The sequence below is a fragment of the Ips typographus genome, linkage group LG1 (genome assembly GCF_016097725.1).
Source record: "Ips typographus isolate SLU linkage group LG1, UJ_Ityp_2.0, whole genome shotgun sequence".
NCBI lineage: Eukaryota > Metazoa > Arthropoda > Insecta > Coleoptera > Curculionidae > Ips > Ips typographus.
The window spans coordinates 23,885,297-23,905,949 of record NC_138422.1 but is presented as its reverse complement, the minus strand read 5'-3'; the positions used below and the strand labels follow the sequence as shown (position 1 = coordinate 23,905,949).

General features: G+C 38.7%; 2 protein-coding genes across 4 annotated transcripts; one reads left to right on the top strand and one right to left on the bottom strand.

Annotated features, from left to right (window-relative positions):
* Positions 1–877: 877 nt before the first annotated feature.
* Positions 878–20,631, top strand: Nup54 (nuclear pore complex protein Nup54). 2 transcript variants are annotated; one of them, XM_081996089.1, is made up of 7 exons: positions 878–1,091; positions 3,385–3,837; positions 5,068–5,292; positions 5,357–5,552; positions 5,606–5,698; positions 7,575–8,250; positions 20,317–20,631. In XM_081996089.1, the coding sequence occupies exons 1-7, from the start codon at positions 1,037–1,039 to the stop codon at positions 20,542–20,544; spliced, it is 1,926 nt and encodes a 641-aa protein (XP_081852215.1). In that variant the 5' UTR covers positions 878–1,036; the 3' UTR covers positions 20,545–20,631. The 2 variants fall into 2 exon arrangements, with proteins under 2 accessions (XP_081852215.1, XP_081852214.1); XM_081996088.1 differs by having other exon boundaries at positions 5,342–5,552.
* LOC145740483 (uncharacterized) lies at positions 1,174–8,434 on the bottom strand. 2 transcript variants are annotated; one of them, XM_081996092.1, is made up of 2 exons: positions 8,276–8,434; positions 1,174–1,718 (listed from the first exon to the last, which is right to left on the bottom strand). In XM_081996092.1, the coding sequence occupies exons 1-2, from the start codon at positions 8,324–8,326 to the stop codon at positions 1,236–1,238; spliced, it is 534 nt and encodes a 177-aa protein (XP_081852218.1). In that variant the 5' UTR covers positions 8,327–8,434; the 3' UTR covers positions 1,174–1,235. The 2 variants fall into 2 exon arrangements, with proteins under 2 accessions (XP_081852218.1, XP_081852217.1); XM_081996091.1 differs by lacking the exon at positions 8,276–8,434 and adding an exon at positions 1,772–1,927.
* Positions 20,632–20,653: the final 22 nt, after the last annotated feature.

Here is a 20,653-nt window from a genome sequence, read left to right as displayed (position 1 = left end):
TGGATTTTGTAGGCAGTTTTGGAAACATTTTTTGAATTGGAATTTTCTCCACATACTCTTCAAATTCTCAATATGTTGCCTGAAGCTGTTCAAATGCAAGTAGGAGTGATGCGAGCAAATAAGGCATTAATGCTTCACTTTCTGCATAGTTCATTGCTACTTCTTGGAACGGTTTATGACCAAATACAATCACCATACTTAATCAAGTACGCTTCGCGGATGATAGCGTTATTTTGTCAGACAATCTGGGACAGGGTTATGCTCCAAGAACTCAATGGTAGCGTACAAGAAGTTGGAAAGACAATCAAGCAAATGTTCTAAGAAGACGCATATCACCATATGCAGAAGACAACTTAAGGGACTACCAATGCACGTTCCTGCCCAAGAGATGACATCAAATCAAAAAAATTCAGTTTTTTACAAAGAGGTCCACCAACAATTTTTGTCAAGCATCAACAGGGAAAGTATCCGGCAAGTCTTGGAAGACATAGGGTACCAGAAAAAATCATAAAGTTAACCAAGATATGCGTAGAAAACTCTAAAGCCAAAGAAATTAAACCACTAACCGCCATTTACACCGTCGCACTTCAAGCCCAGCTTAAGTTAAGCGTGGTCCAGACTGTGATTTTATAGAACTATATTATACACAGTCTGAACCACACTTAACTTAAGCTTGATGGGGATAAAAATCATGAAGCTCCAACCTGCAACCTAGAAGCTAGAGGCTTTATTTACAATTATTAATTAATTGCACTATAAACTGACTTTACCGAGTACCGAACGTTTTTATGGATTTTCTTCCGGCCCATCTCTAGTTTATGGCGTATGTCGATTGTCGAATAGCGGTATTGTGTCACTAATGTCAGTCAAACCACAAACGTCAAAATTTTTGTGGTTATGTTTATATTTATTTTATTAAAAGCCAAGATACATTTTTAAAAGTTTTTATCGCGTTTAATGAATTTATCTTTATAAAGAAACATTTAAAATACTGTTAAATATTACTGTTGTAAAAGTATATTAAGATATAAACGCTATGTCGTTCAATTTTGGTGGCAGCACCCCGGCCTTTGGTTCAACCCCCCAAAAACGTAAGTACCCCCTTAATTTAGTCACTTATTTATAATTTTGATTATATTATAAGTGCGATTTAAAAAAAAAAAACACTTTAAGCAACAATAACATGTTTTTATTACATATGAAGCAAATCATATTAGAATCCCAGTTACAATCATTTAGGGCACATTTTTAAGCTTTTGGGGGTCCATATACTCTTCATTAGATACTGCATGGACTGGGTACTCATTTCTGCGTTCTGCTCTTAAGCGGTTGTTTTTGCACCACATTAATATCCCCAAACAAGCACTAATCAATATAATCAAACTTAATGCCACTATGATGTAGATATTAGCATTTCCTTCAGTGATAGATGGTTCTGTAGTAACAATCTCCAACCATTCAGCGGTGGAAGCAGAATCAAGTTTGTCAGCCACAATGGTAGTTGTCTCTGAGTAAATATTTTGGTTAGTGGTGGTTGTCTCAATAGTAGCTGGTGACTCAGTGCTTCTTCGAATAATAGTTATAAGCACTTCCTTAATTTTGACAGGTGGTTGAATCCAGTTGTTGGTTAGAACCTTTGAGGGTTGTACTGTCATATCAACTTCCATTGGGTGGACATTGTATGGTGCAGCGGTTGGGTCAAAAAGTGGTAAATCATCCTAAAACAAACACAGAAATTAATCATGTGATTTAGTAAATTTAAATTTAAAACCTCTGTGGAAGGAAATAGGGTATTGACTATTGAATTCCAAAAGTTTTCAATATAATCCATGGTAGTTGACTAGGTATTTAGAATGTTTTGAACTTGCTTTAACAATTATTGGAACTGTATTACCTTACTGGAAGGTTGTTGGTGATAATTTTTTTGCATAATTACTGCTTGTCTATGGTAGTTAAAATGTTTTTGTACTATTTAGCTGATACTTATGTGACTAATAGGTAAAGGAATGAGCAATGCAACACATGCCTAATATATTGATTTCATTTAAAGTAAAATTGTTTATTTATATTAAAAAAAAATTGTCATTGATTTTGATTTGATAATTTTTAACACAATTCAAAATGTTGACATCCTTGGAAAGTTCCAAATAAAATAGCCATGAAAATAGCTTACCATGCTCCAAATCCTGCTCTGTATAGGATTGGTCCCTATATTCAAACAGCTTGTAACAACTTCGGCTTTACAGATAGGAAAAAACTGTTAATACCTACAAAAGTTACAGAGATTTACCAAAAACATTATAGAATTTTGAGTTAATAGAACCTAAATATTCTAATTTTATAGTTTCTGAAATGTTGTCTCAAATTACATTATTTATAATTTTTCTTTAAAACAGCTTAACTAAATATCAACATTTTAATATGTTTTTTTTATAAAAAGGTAAATAAAGGTCTATCATTTAGTCAGCAAATATACAGGGTAGCATTTCAATATTGATGTACCTTGATTAAGTATCTCTGTTTACCCACAAATATTAAAATATAGCATCTGAATGTTATTTCTTAGAAAATTTTTCAGTACAGAGTTAACCAAAAAAGTAGAACAGGTTTTCTATTTGTACAAGTAGTTGTATGTCTATTGTTTAAATATAAAGAAAGTAATATGTTTTCTCCCTGTTTTTCACCCATTTTAATTACTTTTAGTGACTTTTATTTCTGTTTTGTAGTTATATTTCACTTTTTCTAGCTGCTCAAAAAAAGCAACACTTCTGAACTGATCTTGAGCTTTAATAAAGTAGTTTGTAGCTTCTCAATTTTAAAAATGATTATTTTTGGTTCAGGTTGCTTAGATTTATAAAAATCAACAATTTTTCTTTAACAGATTTTAGAAAAACAAAGAGAAGCTCATATCAAAATAACCAGACCCATAACTAAATAGAGATCCACCAATCATTAGTGTTTTATGTATGAAATTAGTCAAGCAAAAAAAAAACAATTACAGTTTCAATACACTACAGAAAATATGCTTGTATTTGCTAGGGTAAACTCACTTCAAAACTTCACTAGAGATCTAAAAGTGTTAATTAACATAACAACATGTACACATATTGAACATATTTCTGGCAATGATGTTTAGTCTACATGTGCAGTATTTCTGTGAAATTTACTTCATTGAGTAGTTTATTGTGATTGGTCATAAAAGCAGCTTCCAGCTGCTGCTTTTTTTGACCAATCACAAACTGCAAACAGTACTATGATTTACGCAAATACTGCACATGTGTCTTTACACTTGTCAAAATCCTACTTTCATGTCTGTCATGATTGGGACTGAGCAGTTTTTAACATTTTAAATTACTTTAAATAACTCATTTGTATTCTTAACAGCAACTGGTTTTGCCACACCTTTTGGATCCACTCAAACTACTACGACTCAGTCGACTAGTTTTGGCTTTGGTCAATCACAACCTACACCCGCATTTGGATCTACTTTTGGGTCGGCAACGACCACAGCGCCGCCCGCTTTTGGTGCGCCAGCCGGCGGCACAGCTCCAACATTTGGGTCGACGTTTGGTGCACCCGGCGCTAATACCGCCCCCACTTTTGGGTCAACGTTTGGCACGCCCGCAGTCAGTGCCGCCCCTGCGTTTGGATCGACTTTCGGAGCGCCAGCAAGCAGCGCCGCCCCTGCTTTTGGTAGTAGTTTTGGGACCGCCCAGACTCAGGGCTCGACGAGTTTATTCGGACAAGCCCAGAAACCGGGCGGTCTTTTTGGTACCGCCACTACCGCAAACACAGGTCTGTTTGGATCGACACCTGCTACCCAAAGCAGTCTTTTTGGTGAGTTATGATTTGATGCTGTTATGAATGATTTTAGAACAGTATTTTAGCGTTTTTATCAAATTTGTGTTTACAAAAAGAATACACTTTTGCAGAATTAGCAGGAAAAAAAGTTCAGAGCGTTGTAGGTAGGAAATTAGAAAGTCAATTTGAAACAATAACCTTGTTTTTGCAATAAGCACAACATTTGATGCACCAGAAAAAGTATAAATATTTTAGATATTGCTGACAACAAACTAATCGTTCTGTAGCTAGAAACTTTGTTAGGTTAGGTTTAGGGTCTCCCTTTTTACAAAAAGTAACAGCAACTGTAAATTTTAAGACTGCCAGGAATGTTCCATTCGAGAAAGGAAGATTAAACAAAAAAGCAATTACTTGACAAATGTTTTTTACATTTTTTGAGTAAATTGTTTGAGATTTCATCCACCCCAGACTAATTGGAGTTCTATTCTTCTTGTACAAATCAATAAAGAGGAATCTCTAAAGCACGGGTCATACTAGGCTGCTAGCCAACCGCGAATTTAGAAGCAACCACTATCAACGGTCTATTAGTATGATGAGACCATAAAATTCGCTGGTGGCATCATCAGCCAGCTAGTATTTGTAAGCGGCTGACAATGTTGAAATTGTCCAATTTTATAGTCACAGCATGTTGATAGTGGTTGCCTCTAAATTTGCGGTTGACTAGCAGCCTAGTGTGACCCGTGCTTTAGGAATTATAGGAAAATTCAAGAGAATGATGAAGAAAAGGTTAATAAATGCACAAATGTTGCTTTCCTTTAAGGGCAAGTACTTTCACTTCTTTAGAAACTATCCAAAGAATAAATTTATCCGGAAGTGAAAGTACCAGTCCTTAATAAACTGTTAATATTTCTCTTCTTCTCTTCTTTCTACAAAATAATATGCTGTTTTTAATTTATTTTTGCAATTTAAATTTGAAGACAATGCTTCAGATTTCATGTTTTGATTGTGGGAAAATGCAAGTGTTTATTCATAAGGGACAAATATAGGGAATTACTGAGAAATTAACAAATAAATAACTAAAATTCTGAGAACATTTGTAGAAGAAAATTCTCGTGGGAAAAATTACTTTGGGCCATCTCTAGTAATTCTATCCTTAATATTTTAAAACTTTCTGTTTTCTCTATAATTTTTCAATTAAAAATCAATTTGATATAAAATGGTTCTTAAACATACTTTTGCTGCTTTGATAAATAAATTGTGGTATAGGAAATACGACCACGCCTTCGCTTTTTGGTCAACCAGCCGCCACCACGACCACGCCCAGTTTGTTCGGACAATCTTCGGCCGTTCCCACTTTTGGGGCGGGATTATTTGGTGCCGCCCCCCAAAGCACTGCTCCGTCACTATTTGGCACTACCTCAACTACTACAGGTTTTGGCGGGTTTGGAACAGGCGGAGGATTGTTTGGCGCCAAACCGGCACAGCAACCCGGTAAGAATGGTCACGGGACAAGTGAGGGCGTTTGTAAGGTTGAAAAAAGGGGCGGGATTTGCAGGACAACAGCCCGCGGTGCCGCAAAATAAGAACCAACAAGTGATGGCTTCTGTGTATTCTATTAACGTGTTCAACGATGAGCGGGATGATATTTTGAAAAAGTGGAACATGTTGCAGGCTTGTTGGGGCAAGGGAAAGGGTTTTTATAGCACCAGTCAACCTGCGGTGGAATACACGCCTCAAAATCCGTTTTATAGGTTAGTTTGATGTTTGCGAAATGTTTGTGGGTTACTTTTTCAGTTTTCTTTAGATTTAAAGCGATGGGATACAACGCAATCCCCGAACAGGATAACTCTGAGGGTGTGGTGAAACTTGTGTTTAACAAGAAAGTGACAGATTTGCGGTAAGTAACTTTACATAAAACACCACTTCCTATTTATGAGAGCAGAAAATGTTTTATCTTTATATTAAGCTAAATAAACCATACAGTAACAATGTTAAATCAGTAATTAAAGAGGGAAAAAGAAATATTCACATTTATCGCCCTTATTTATTGATTAGACAGTTTTGGTTATCAATAACACATCAATTCGTTTAACATTTTTGTCTATGGTTATTCTATTTAGCATATTTATTATTACAGAAAGGAGCTTTATTTGAAATCACTACTTTTTAGTTACTTGAACTTTTAAACCATTTGGATCTTGTCATATATGCCCAAATCCCTTTAATGTAGCTGCGATTGGTTATAAAAACATTTTTAATCAGTTTAAAAAAAATCACAATTTAAATTATCATCTGACCAAATACAAATCAATCATCCAATAATAATACTCAATCAACTGCAATATTTAAAGTTTTCTGCAGTTCAAAACAATTTTTGCAAGATCTTACATTACCTTTACTAGTTTAGTTTTTGTAGCGTAAAGTCTTCTGTTTGTAAATTTGGGAATACGAATGTGCGTCAATAAGAGAGAGTTCAGGTTGTTTTTCATAATAGATGTTATTTTATTCTGCAGAAGAGTTTCTAACTCTCTTTTCAGCAGAAAGAGCTTCTGACTCTTAGTCTGGTATTGTATTTTGTAGATGGTGTTGTTAAAGCTGAAAATATTTATTTTTAAAGATCTAAAAATGTTGCAAACAATTTAAAAATAATGTGAAAAGTTTGTAAAAAGGCTAAAATGTTGAAAAAAGCTTGAAGCTGTTATCAAAACTCTCTAAACATGTTATTAAAGCCTTCAAATGTTGCAGACAGTCTGTAAATGTGACCAAAAGACTAAAAATGATGCAAAAAGCTTAATAATGTCATAAAAATCTTAAACATATTGTCAAAAGGCCGGAAATGTTGTGAAAAGCCAAACAATTTTGCAAACAAATTTTCAAGAGCTCTGACATGTTGCATAAAAATCCTTGAAATGTTGCGAAAAGTCTGAAAATGTGACCATAAGTCTAAAAATGTTGTCAAAAAGCTGAAAATACTTCTAGACGTCTAAAAATGTTGCAGAAAGTCTTAAAATATGATCAAATCTTTTAATGTGTGAATGTGGTTTTTATGTTTTTATTTATTTTTGACGATCCTACAATATCCCTCTATGTGTGGATTGATTTTACAAAGAATTAAAAAGGAATTAGTATTATTACTATAGCAATTCCAATTGAGACAAACATAAATTGTGTAATTGGTTGATCAAATAGGTTTTTAACTATAAGAAAGCAAAAAACGTCTTCAATGGAGTTTTGTAGTTTACGCTGTACCTTCATCATGAAACGTACAAATCATGAAATTTTTTAGAAAATAGTTAAAGATAAACAATATTTTTACATTTGAATTTTTTGAAATGCCTTCAATAAAGCATGAATAACTTTAAAGAAAAACAGTTAAATTTGAAACTAACGCTCGGACACTTCTGACCTCGTTTACCTAGTTCTACGTGGGTGTAAACGTAGTCCACTAGTCTGCAGGATGCAGAAGGTTACTTTGAATATTTTTCGCTTGCAGAATTTCCGTTACTCTCTAACCGTTTTCTGAGTCAACAGTTAAACATTTTAAAAGTTTTGTATCTCCATCATTTTTGGGGTTTAAGCGAGTGTAAAACTGTTCTAACCGCAACTCTATTAAACATATACAGGGTGTTCAATAAACTAACAAAAAACTATTATAAATTTGAAATCACACTCTGGCAGTTGTGACCCGTTTCCCGGTTCTTTTTATGTTCTAAAGCAGCTACATTTTATGAAATGAATAAAAAAATATTAAAATCTATTTTTGTATTGTCTAGTAATCAGCAAGATCTATTGAAGTCCGGAATCGGTGGAGTACTAGGCAACCGTCCTAACCTCACAGTGGAAATTCTCCTGATTAAAGGTTTATCAGACTCTCAAACTGAAGTAAAAGTGAGCGTATCCGAAAAAGGCGTGACTGGCCTAAACCGGAAAATTCCTGCCACAGAATTGGCCGCCTACCTCAACCAACCCGCCCAGAAACAACAACTAACCAACGTGGGCGTGACTGCCATCACTCCTTTTGTCACGCCCACTAAAGGAGAGTTGGAAGAGTATTTGAAAACTCCTCCACCCGGTATCGACCGTCAAATGTGGCAGGCGGCCGTGCAAGACAACCCGGACCCGAAAAAATACATCCCGGTGGCCATTAACGGGTTCGGTGATTTAAGAACGCGCATGCTCAATCAGGAGTACCAAACCGGGTTACACGCAGCATTTTTGGAGAAAGTCGGCAAAGAAATGAGCGGACTAAAGACCAAACATTCCGCCTCCATAGCGCACATTAACGAGTTGAAACAGAAGTTTTTGGAGTTGCAACACCGCATTTTGCGGGTTCTGGTGAAGCAGGAGAGTAGCAGGAAAGTGGGAATATCGCTGCAGCCGGAAGAGGAGGCGTTGCGAGGACGGTTGGAGGTGATGCATGCTCAGTTGAACGCCCCGAAACAGTTTAAGGTTGGTTCTAAAATTAGGTACTTACCTCAGTATGGTTGGGCGATAGCCCTAAAAAGTGTAGTACATTGTCGGACATTATGTGTTTTCTTTTACATTTAAAACTGCAATAATAACAAATAACTGTGGTAGTTGTTATCAGGTTTGGTTAGTAATTGTGGAATTTTTCTAATTTTTTGCTGCGATAAGGCAACCTCGCGTGAATTATGTTTTTTGTTGAGGGGAACAGAGTGAAACATTTTTAAAATAGTTAGGGTACAAACATAGTAAGTGAGGAACAAAGCGTAGAAAACAAACATACAGTATTAATTGGCTGACACATAGTGAAGAGCAAAGCGGGGGTCAAAATTGTATTTTGTCGCTTTGCTCTCCGCTCTGCTTTGATCGTCGCTCCACTATGTGCGTACCTTTACTACTGTCTGACACTTTTTGTATGTTCATAATAAAACAGAAATAATTGTAGTACTATCTAAACATAAGCCGTTTTCCTAAATATCGGCGAACACAAAGAGTTTAAAAATCTTAAAAAATATCGAGTTTTTAATGAGATTTGCTTTACATAAAATGTTATTTGAAAACTTTTTTTTTTGTTAATATTAGTTTGATTTAGACGTTGGAAAACATGGGAAAATCTTGTCTTCGAGTACCACAGAGAAATCTGCAAATCTTGCGAAAGTGACGATTAGTTCAGTGTTATAGAAAATTGTTATCAACATTCTAAATGACTTACAAAAGGCATGCAATAAGATCGTAAACTCTTTTTATTTGAAATTCTGTACATTTAAAAGTTAGCTGAAATATTGTCACCACCTAAGAGAAATATTATAGATTTTTTAAATGCCAGCAGTTAACAACTAAGGGAACCATCGCTTTTAATTAACATCAGTTTGTGTAAAGTTAATAGTGTGCAGGGTGGCCACTTTTTGTTGGTTTTACGGGGTATAGAGCTAATCCAATCAGAATTGATCCATCTTCATTGGTTTCGGATGTATGTACAGGGTGCTGCATTTTCGATGGTTTTACGGGGTACAGAGAAAACGGTAATAGATAGAAAAAAAGTAGCATACGTGTTCTGATCTCTTTTTCTGAGCTGAGATGACTGACGAAAAGTGGGCGGAGCAAACTTCTTTTGTTTCAAAGATACAGGGGGTTTTCGAAAATTGGTAATTTTTGAACCTCTTCTGTATTTCAGTTGCTCTTAAAGTTATCAAAAAAGGAAGAGCAGTTCCCGGTAGTAGTTTTCATGTAGAATCCAATGGCGTAGTCAGTTTTTTTCTATTCCGTTTAGTTTCTGACATATGATCGAAAATCATATAAACTAACACATCTAAAAATTAAATATTTTTAATAAATCTTATTAAAAATCTAAGTTACACACAGTTCTACCGTCACTTTAATAAGAAAAGTGGCCATTTCTATTTTCTGCTATTTTTAAGGTAGAACTTAAAAAATCTGTTTATGAACGACATGTAACATGTTAATTTGAACATAGCCAAATTGTGTTTCGACTGTGGGTATTTTTATACATATTATTTAGCACTTTTTTGTTAAGGAAACGCTTTTTTTCTAATTACCAAGATTAACGTTTACAAACTTATGTTTTAATACACCGTTGAAAAAGTAAAAATCAACAGAATTAAATGAACTAAAAATATATAGGGTGTTCCATTTAAAAAAATATAACTTACTGTCATATGTCAGAAACTAAACGTAATAGAAAAAAACTGACTTCGCCATTGGATTGAAACCGTTTTTCCTTTTTTGATAACTTTAATAGCAAATGAAATACAGAGGAGGTGGAAAAATGACCAATTTTCAAAAACCACCCATATCTTTGAAACAAAAGAAGTTTGCGCAGCCCACTCTTCGCCAGTCCTCTCAGCTTAGAAAAAGAGATCAGAACACGTATGCTACTTTTTTTCTGTCTATTACCACTTTCTCTGTACCCCGTAAAACCATCGAAAATGCAGCACCCTGTACAGAGGATTTTTAGAAATTGGTCTTATTCGATTCTTTGCGATATCTCTTAAGTTAACAAAAAACTGAAAACGAGAACTTATAATAGTTATTTACATTACTAGTGGGGTATGAGCATTTTTATAGTCACGAGTGGGAGTGTTGCCACGACGAGGTCGTAGACCGAGTTGTGGTGATCACACGAGTACGTTAATTTGCCATACCCCACGGGTGATGTACAACATTTTATCTACGACCATCAGAAGCAGCGTAAAGTAAGAAAAAAAATCATATTTTGTGCAATGTGAACTATTTAGGAACGTCTCGTATATGCTTGCTACGGGTAGTTATTTGTTACCCTTAAATCTTGTCATCTACGCTGTACTGTTTTGGTGTTGTTGCTATGGTGGCCATTTGTTTCCACATATCACTTAAGCGACAATTTAACAGTGTCAGTCACAAATTTTTAAAAGTGCATTTCGTTATGAACATGTCTGAAGAACTTCCGTCAGATATTGAAGAAGCTGCCTCAAACGTGGTATCTGGCTTGTTGCCTGCCAAGTCAAAGGAGAAATATGAAAAAATGTATCAACGTTTTGTCACCTGGTGCGAGACCAAGAACATAAAGAGTCCCTTTCAAGAAAAAGTGTTACTCGTGTACTTTGAAACCTTGGCAGCAACCTATACTTCATCCAGCCTTTTTTTTTTTTTGTGTAAATTCGATCCAAGAACTTTCTAATTCAGGAATTCATTTCACTTTTAATATTTATAAAAAGTAAAATATAGTTATTATTTAAGATAGGTCTGTTCATGGTTTTATCAAAGTTATGTTTAAATTCAATAAACAATTACAGCAGAAATTTTCATTTAAAGTTGTTTTATCGCACTAGTGCGATAAAATCGATTATTATCGCACTAGTGCGGTAAAATCGCTCATTACGTAACTCAAAATGAGCTATGTAATGAATGATTACCATGCTAGGAGTAGATAAAGTTTTTTACGTAGATTCAAGTGGCGTAGTAGCTTTTTACGGCAAAAAAGCCGGCGACATATACCCAGTTTTCCGTCCCTGACTTGAACAATGTAAGTTTGCTTTAATATGCAGCTTCTTTAACAAAAAACCTGCTTTGGACCACCAGAACTTTCTCATAGTTTTGCCTTTTGGGGCAGAAACGAAGATCTGTTTTACACTTACCAGATCTATTCTCTCAATTTGGCTTGAAACACTTTATAGGTTGTCATTCGCTATCTTATTTGTTAGATCTTGAAAATAATGCAGATGTACCCATTTTTATTGGCTTATTGTTGTGCGGTTGATGGCAGTAAACAAATAAGAAATATCACTTTTTTAAGCTTGTAACTCAGTTTTTCACGGGAGACATGTTAGCAACGATTCTCGGCAACGAAATCGGCAGTTCGTTTTTCCACCAGGGTGTCTATTCTTGAAACAAGGGAAGGGAGTTTTCAAGAGAAAGGTATGCAGAATGTGACAGGAACCTGCCATTATCAAGTCTTCTATCATGTCCTAACAGCACTTCTCTTGCGAATCTTGTTCCCTGCTTTCAAGAGTTAGCACTTTCCACCGTTTGTTATCCAGTCTAGTTGTTTTTGCTATAAACTATAATACTGTAGAAATATAAAATACAATTACATAAATAAAAATATATCATAGTAATAAATTTATTATATTGTGCATCATTCTGGGATTAAATCAAAGATGCAAATTTAAGTTAATAAAGTTAATTGGGGGGTTGATAATCAAGTGTAGCAGGGGTTTGTTTTCGGTAAATCGTCTTGGTATTCATGTAGCTATAATGTTATGAAGAGAACTTTAAAAGGGCGACCCTTATAAAGGACGTAGGGTGAATTAAATGAGCGGTAGTAGAAACATTTTACAATTTAAATAGTTTTTAAGGGTTGAAAATGGACCGTTGCTGGGCGTTTTTTTTCATTAAATTGACTAATGGTAGATATGGAAATAATATCCTGTCAAAAACTCAGAAAACATTTAAATAGAAAAAGGTTTATACTTTTTCCCCCATCGCTCATTAATTATCCCTCACTTCCTTAAAGTACCCGGCCTTTCTGAGTTTTTGACAGGATATTATTTCTATATCTACCCTTAGTCGATTTATGCCCGGTTTCTGATTCTCGGTATCTTTCACATAAGACTATCGATTCGATAAGTTGTCTTATTTGTTCAATTTGGGTTTCTGAACAAACCTTTCGCTTTCATAGGTTATTGAAAAGATATTGTCACGAATAACATAAGTTGCACCATGTTCCGTTACCTAGTCTGGCCCCGGTCTCCCCCAGTGCACTGCCGAATCAGCGAGACCGGCAAATTGGGGTCATGAGACGAGTATTTAATCAGCGTCTCAAGCCATCGAAGATTACTGGTCTCTGGGTCGGTCTATCGAGCATCAGTCCGAACTTCCTAGTGCCCGGACGGCTCGATACCTTCTTGGAAATCCAGGCTGAACAGACTAGAGTCCTTACGCAACCCAGTGGTGACCGTCGGGACTCTTGACCCTTTCAGTACCTAAAGTAAGTCCTTTAGGGCGTGTCGGTCATAGGGGTTCCCTGCTCGTATCGAGCGGGTTTCGCTTGGCGACACTCCAAGGGGGGCTTGCTGTGCATAAAGTAAATCCTTCGGGCTTGTCGGACATAGAGGTTTCCTGCTCGTATCGAGCGGGTTCCGCTTGGCGGCACATCAGGAGGCCTTACGCACACTCACACACACACACACCCCCACGCACCCCCTCGTAGAGAGAGTCCCATGGGCGTCCCGCCTGTAGCGGTACTAGCGGTCCTCTTAATCTGGGAGTAAGATTTAGTTAGGCATCATCGTCAGTATACGAATAAAGGAGACATACTTGAGCTACGTTTGTTGTTTCTCTTCCTGCGCTACCCCCAAAACGTGACATGGTGGAGGCGCCTTGTTGAATCCCGGGGCTACTGATCTCCATATCTGTGGCCAAACCAAGCCGTACGCCCTAACAGGAATGAGAAAAGCCCCATTTAACCAAGGCACAGGAGCTCAAGCGTAGGAGACCCTTGGATGCAAGAAACAGATTACCTAACCCTTACGCTTGTAAATACAAGAACGGAAGACACTGAGCAGCCACAAGAACCAGAAAACGATCTGGAAAATACAGTGATAGAGACAGGAGCACAAGTACACCCTGAGAAAGGAGATAAAGCATTAGAAGGCAAGAAGGGGTCAAGAGAAATGGCGGACATTACCATTTCGGCGGTTGAGGCAGGGGAAAAAACACCCGCACTACCTCAATTCATCAGCCCACCAACGTTCAACCCGGGCAGTGATTCAGCCCCTCAGTTTATCGGCACATACGAGCGAACGGCAGTGGCCAATAGCTGGAACGATGCGTTAAAAATACTATACTTTCACTCGTACCTGCAGGGCGCCGCAAACATTTGGTATAGAGAATATAAAGCAGCAAACCCTGACAGCAACTGGCAACACATTTGTCAAGCATTCAAGACTGAGTTTAGCGACGGTATCAACAGTCGCCATTTGCTTGCAAAGTTAAGACAAAGGAAGCAAAGGGACCTGGAACAGACAAAGAATTATTTCTATGATCTAAGGGTCCTATACGAAGAATACAAAGAAAACGTAGATCTCGACGAATTCGTAGATATTTTCCAGAGTGGGCTAAAAGATATACCAAGAGCTAAATACTACTGGCTCACAAATTTTCCTAATAACCCACCTAGGAACTTGGACGAAGTCAAAAAACTTTGCATCACAATAGACAACGCTCCTGAAAAGTTCTCGACACCGCTCACTTTTAGACCGCAGCATCAAATAGAAGAACAGGCCGCTGGACCAGTAGAACAAAGACAGTCACCTTTTGGCAATCCCCGCCCTTACAGAACCCCGCCACCGCTCAGGAGAGACTATGGCACAAACCATGCCAGTAATCCAGAAAGACAGTACCAATCCACGAAGACATATGACAACAGGCTCAGGTGCTACAACTGCGGTAAAATAGGCCACTTTGCTGCTGTGTGTAGAAGTAGACAGCAGCACCCAAACTCCAGGGGGTGGCAAAACTAAGTCCCGTCACCCTCTCCACTCGGGGCACAACGTGCTATAAGATACTATACATAAATGCTGTTGTGAACGATTATTACGTACCGGCGATTATTGACACAGGTGCGGAACTAAATGTGATAAGCCATCTCCTGGTCAACAAAAAACATAGGATCAGAGACCCACCCACGTTGCTTGTGACAGCTGGCGGTCAGAAAGTAAGAAGTCTAGGCGACACATTGGCATCACTGGAGCTCAGAGGCAATTACAAGAAAAAATTAGAAATTAAAGCAACGATATTGGAGAATACACCACAACCCCTTATTTTGGGCATGGAGTTCTTAAGGGAAATGCAGGCAGCAATTTGCTTAATATCCAACATACTCACCCTAAATCAAGATTTGGTGATACCGCTCGGTGCAAAGCAAGATTCTGCATCCAAAAAACCATGCAAAACACGGAGCTGGAGAGAAGTGATCCAAGAAATACCTGGGTCCATCTTCAGTCTTCCGAGCAGCACTGCATGGGCCGTTGCAGTCTCTTCGGCTCCCAGTAGAGATAGAGGAGTGGGAAAAGCCATCAGGGACCATTTGGCAGATTACAACACAGAAAAGCTACCCATAGGGAGCGTGGTCAGTTTGTTTAAGAAAAACAGACATACCCTACAGATGATAGTAAAAGAAGGGGGTAGCGAATATATCCCTACTCATACGCTCCAACATTGCTGTAGGAAATTGAAAGATTGGGCAATACGAAATAAAATAAGTAAGGTGGCTATACCTAGATTGACATCCGCAAACGCAAACAGCGAGTCAGATTGGGAGAAGCTTAAAGACTTGCTGTATGAGACTTTCAAGGAAACGAGTGTGACGGTACTGGTTTCAAAAAATAGAGAACCCCGACCAAGAAAGACCAAGACACAAACCAGCTCCTGGAACACCCTGCCGAACTACATAGAAAACGATGACCGCTTGATAGTTAAGTTGAAGGCAAAGGAAGATTACACTCTGAAGCCAGGAGAGAAAAAATCCATCAAAACTGAACCAAAAATACCCCTATCTACAGAGATGTTATTAGTACAAAACGAGGGATGGCTAGTACGCAACAACCTACTATGCAACCTAGAAAGAGCCGAAAACTCTATATCATTGACCCTCAAGAACATAGGGCCAACTAGAAGGGTTATTTACAAAGACACAACGGTGGCACGGCTAGAAGAGCCCAGTGGGTTGAGCACCACAGCACTCTTTATAACACAGAGAATAGACGAAGAAGTAGTGACATTAGAAGACCACAAACTGGACCACATTACGGATAAGCAGTTCAAAAAAGAACTAGAGAGTCTACTGGTTGAATATGGGGACGTATTTTGCAAGTCACCAAAATATATGGGCAAAACACAACTGATAGAGCACAAAATAGAAGTAACAGAAGATAAACCAGTGAAATGCCGCCCTTATAGAGTTTCACAATCCGAGCGAGAAATCATTGACACACAAATAAAAGAAATGCTCAATTGCGGAGTAATAAGACCATGCCACTCGCCGTGGGCAAGCCCCGTTGTACTGGTGAAAAAGAAAGATGGCACGACGAGGTTCTGCGTGGATTACAAAAGAACTATAAACCCAGTCACCAAAAAATCATGTTACCCGATACCACAAATCGATGACATTCTCACATACATGGGAAATGCCAAGTACTTTACAACTTTGGACATGTTCTCGGGTTACTGGCAGATTCCTATAGAAGAGTCGTCCAAACAATACACGGCTTTCACGGCACAGGGACATGGATCATACGAATTCAACGTGTTAAGCTTTGGTCTATGCAATGCACCAGCAACCTTCCAACAACTTGCAGATAAGATATTTAGAGACTTAAAGTGGAAGGACATACTAATATATCTAGATGATATTATTATTTATTCAGAAAACTTAGAGGAACACTTAGCAAAATTACAAAAAGTATTCCAGAAAATGAGAGAAGCCAATCTGACCTTAAAACCGAGTAAATGCGAATATTTGCAGGAAAAGATAAGGATTTTGGGCTACACAGTAAGCAAAGAAGGAATAAGCCCAGAGGAAGAAAAACTTGCAGGGATTAAGCAATTCCCCACACCAAAGAAAACAAAGGACCTACAAAGCTTTTTAGGATTATGCAATTTTTATAGGAAATTTATAAAGGACTACGCGGTATTGGCACGGCCCTTACATGAGGCCACAAAAAAGAACAAGTTCTGCTGGGGTGAAGATCAGGCGAAAGCATTTGAACTGCTGAAAGAAAAACTGACGTCATCCCCAGTATTAAAACATTACAATCCGAATATAGGATGTACAATGCACACGGACGCCTGTATAGATGGAATAGGGGCAATTCTGCTCCAAGAAGGCAGTGACGGTCAAGACCACCCGATAGCTTATATAAGCCGGGCCTTGTCAAAAGCAGAGAAGAACTATTCGATCAGCGAGCTGGAGCTATTAGCAGCAGTCTGGGGAATGACCTACCTTAGGCATCTAATTTATGGACACCCTGTAAAAATCGTAACAGATCACCACGCATTATGCTGGATACACAATGTAAAAGATCACTCAAGAAGATTAGCACGTTGGGCTCTCAAGTTGGCAGAATTTGACTACACGGTAGTCTATAAAAAAGGCAGTAAGCACCAAGATGCGGACTGCCTATCACGGAACCCGGTGGCAGGATGGAGCGAAGTCGAATTAGATGAATTAGACGATATACCCACTTTCACGATATCAACGTTAGACATAGGAGAATTGCAGAATAAGGATAAGGCCATACTAGAATTAAAAACAGCAATAAGCAACCCCGAATCAACAAACGTTGACGCACTGACACGGCGAAAAATAAAGAATTTTAGGCTGAGGGAGGGCGTTCTGTATAGAGCAACACAAACTAAGGAAGGACTGGAACACGCACTCGTGATCCCCCGGTCACTTAGGGAGGAAATTTTGTGGGAAGCTCACAACGCACCTACCAGCGGACACATGGGGGTAACAAAAACTCTGAGCAGACTTACTCCCAAATACTATTGGGATTCGATGACTAAGGACGTCAGAAATTACGTTAAAGGTTGTAGGGACTGCCAGGCGAGAAAAGGGCCAACAAATGATAAGCCATTGGGCTTACTCCAGCCAATAAAAGTGGGCAAAGTATTTGATAAAGTAGGGATAGACCTACTGGGACCATTCCGGAAAAGTAACCAAGGCAAGACAACGATAGTAGTAGTGACAGACTACGCGTCAAGATACGCCATCACAGCGGCCCTGCCTAACGGGAAGGCAGGACCTGTGGCAAAATTCTTATTGGAACGAGTAATACTAATTCACGGCGTTCCTAGAAGCATCCTCAGCGATAGAGGCAAGGTATTCCAATCCGAACTGGTGCAGGAATTACAACAGATTATGGGTCTGAAAAGCACTTTTACAACGGCATACCACCCTTCGTGCAACGGCCTAACTGAACGCTTAAACAAAACGTTGGCGGACATGCTGTCACTATACTGCAACACAGAGCAGACAGATTGGTGCACGTATCTGCCTTTCGTGACATTCGCATACAATACGGCCAAACAGGAGACGACACGTTTTAGCCCATTTCAACTAATATTCGCAAGGAACCCCACACTCCCACTGGACGCCACCCTTTTAGAAACTGAGGACGAGTCGAACACGAACGAATTACGAGAGAAAGCTTTACTGTTAAGGGCAATTGCTGTAGATAATATCCACAAAAAACAAGAAAAGGACAAGGACATTTACGACAAATATCACAGAGATGGTGAATTTGAGGTAGGAGATAGGGTGAAAATATTCATCCCAATTAGGAAAGTGGGAAAAAGTGAGAAACTGTTGCTACGATGGTTCGGACCCTACAGAATAATAAGGAAACTCAGTGAAGTTAACTATGAAGTAAAACAGGAAAAAGGAAAAAAAACGGATATAGTGCACATAGGGAGGATTTTACCATTTTACGATGAATGGACTTTGGGGGATATATCCGATGTGGATTCAGACGTAGAAAGCAAGGAAGTGGAACAATAAAATAAGTTGTAAGGGTAACATTTTGCATAAGTAGGGTGCAAACTCAGTATATTTCATAAAGCTAACATAGTCTAAACAATTATTTAAGTAGGTTGACCAATCATTACGCCTCTTCCGCCAGGATATCACAACCTAGGAACTCACGGAACAAGCGACCATCCCGCGCACTTCGAAGTGGACGAGGAAAGTCAGTAGAGGGCGCCACCACCCGCGAACTGAGTAACGGGTGCTCTGGCGCACAGTTAGGCAAGACGAAGCCGCGTAAGGCCGCCCTCCAGGAAGGAGCAACAGATTCCAGGAGAACCACAAGGGAGATAACAAGGGGAGCGTAATAGGACATAAGTTACGATTGGTCACACGGTGTAAATAAAGCCATGGGGCATGTAGGTTATTTAGTTAAGTTAGGGTTAAGTGTCCGGGGCGAACACTCTTCAGAGGGGGGAGATGTCACGAATAACATAAGTTGCACCATGTTCCGTTACCTAGTCTGGCCCCGGTCTCCCCCAGTGCACTGCCGAATCAGCGAGACCGGCAAATTGGGGTCATGAGACGAGTATTTAATCAGCGTCTCAAGCCATCGAAGATTACTGGTCTCTGGGTCGGTCTATCGAGCATCAGTCCGAACTTCCTAGTGCCCGGACGGCTCGATACCTTCTTGGAAATCCAGGCTGAACAGACTAGAGTCCTTACGCAACCCAGTGGTGACCGTCGGGACTCTTGACCCTTTCAGTACCTAAAGTAAGTCCTTTAGGGCGTGTCGGTCATAGGGGTTCCCTGCTCGTATCGAGCGGGTTTCGCTTGGCGACACTCCAAGGGGGGCTTGCTGTGCATAAAGTAAATCCTTCGGGCTTGTCGGACATAGAGGTTTCCTGCTCGTATCGAGCGGGTTCCGCTTGGCGGCACATCAGGAGGCCTTACGCACACTCACACACACACACACCCCCACGCACCCCCTCGTAGAGAGAGTCCCATGGGCGTCCCGCCTGTAGCGGTACTAGCGGTCCTCTTAATCTGGGAGTAAGATTTAGTTAGGCATCATCGTCAGTATACGAATAAAGGAGACATACTTGAGCTACGTTTGTTGTTTCTCTTCCTGCGCTACCCCCAAAACGTGACAATATCTCAGCTAAAACGACCAGATATCTGATCCACAAATAGTGACGCACGTGTATTGACGGCTACGCTAAACAGATATGAACAACATATCTTAAACACTTAACTTTTAAAGTTCTAGTAATTTGTTCTTTTCTGTGTTGTTAATTCGTTAACAAACGGATGTTTCAGTGTTTCCTCTTCTTCTGATGAAGAAGTCATGAAAATTGTCCATTGAGCGGCCAAATCGTTTTTGGCATACAACTACAAAAATATCTGTCGGATTCTTATCAGTTCCACAATTTTATAGGACGGAACGGTCGATTTTCAGCCCTTAAAAAATTTTTAAACAAAATACTTGGTATATTTTTCTTACCACCGCTCATTTAATTTACCCTACGTCCTTTATAAGGGTCGGCTTTTTAAAGTTCTCTTCATAACATTACAGCTACGTGTATACTAAAATGATTTACCGAAAACAAACCCCTGCTACACTTGATTATCAACCCCCAATTAAATTAAATTTGTGCATCTTTGATTTAATCCCAGAATGATGCACAATATAATATATTTTTATTTATGGAATTGTATTTTATATTTCTACAGTATTATAGTTTATACCAAAAACAACTAGATGGGATAACAAACGGTAGAAAGTGTAAAGCAAATACGCGCGATCACTGGTGGAAAAACGAACTGCTAATAATCGTTCCTAACATGTCTCCAGTCAGTTTTTCAGCTAATTCCCAGTTAAGGTTTATTAATAATTCGATATTTGAGATTTATAAACAATATATTTTACGCTTTAGCACTTAAAATCCATTAAATTAAGGATTTCCAATTTTTTGAAAAATCTGTTTTGCCTCTTTTATTATTTGTTTGAAAAGTGACTTTTACAGGGTCAAATCAACGAGTTGTTGTCGCACGTCAAAATGATGGACCATTCCCGTAAACAGTCTGAGAGGTACCGATTGGATGCGGATGCGCAAGAAGAAATCAAACAATTTTTGAAGATGCAGCAAGGCGGCATCGCGCAACTGGTCGAAATCGTTAACGCCGACCTGCAATCGCTAAAAATTATTTCCGGAGGGTTGCACGAGTTGACAGACAAACGTCGTCTCATGTAGGATATTCACAGACTGATTTTCACGTTTTATTTTTATTATGTACTCCTTTCCATTTTTCTGGTAATAAACTATACTCTGTACTTTTCATAGTGGGTTTGAACTTCAAGGT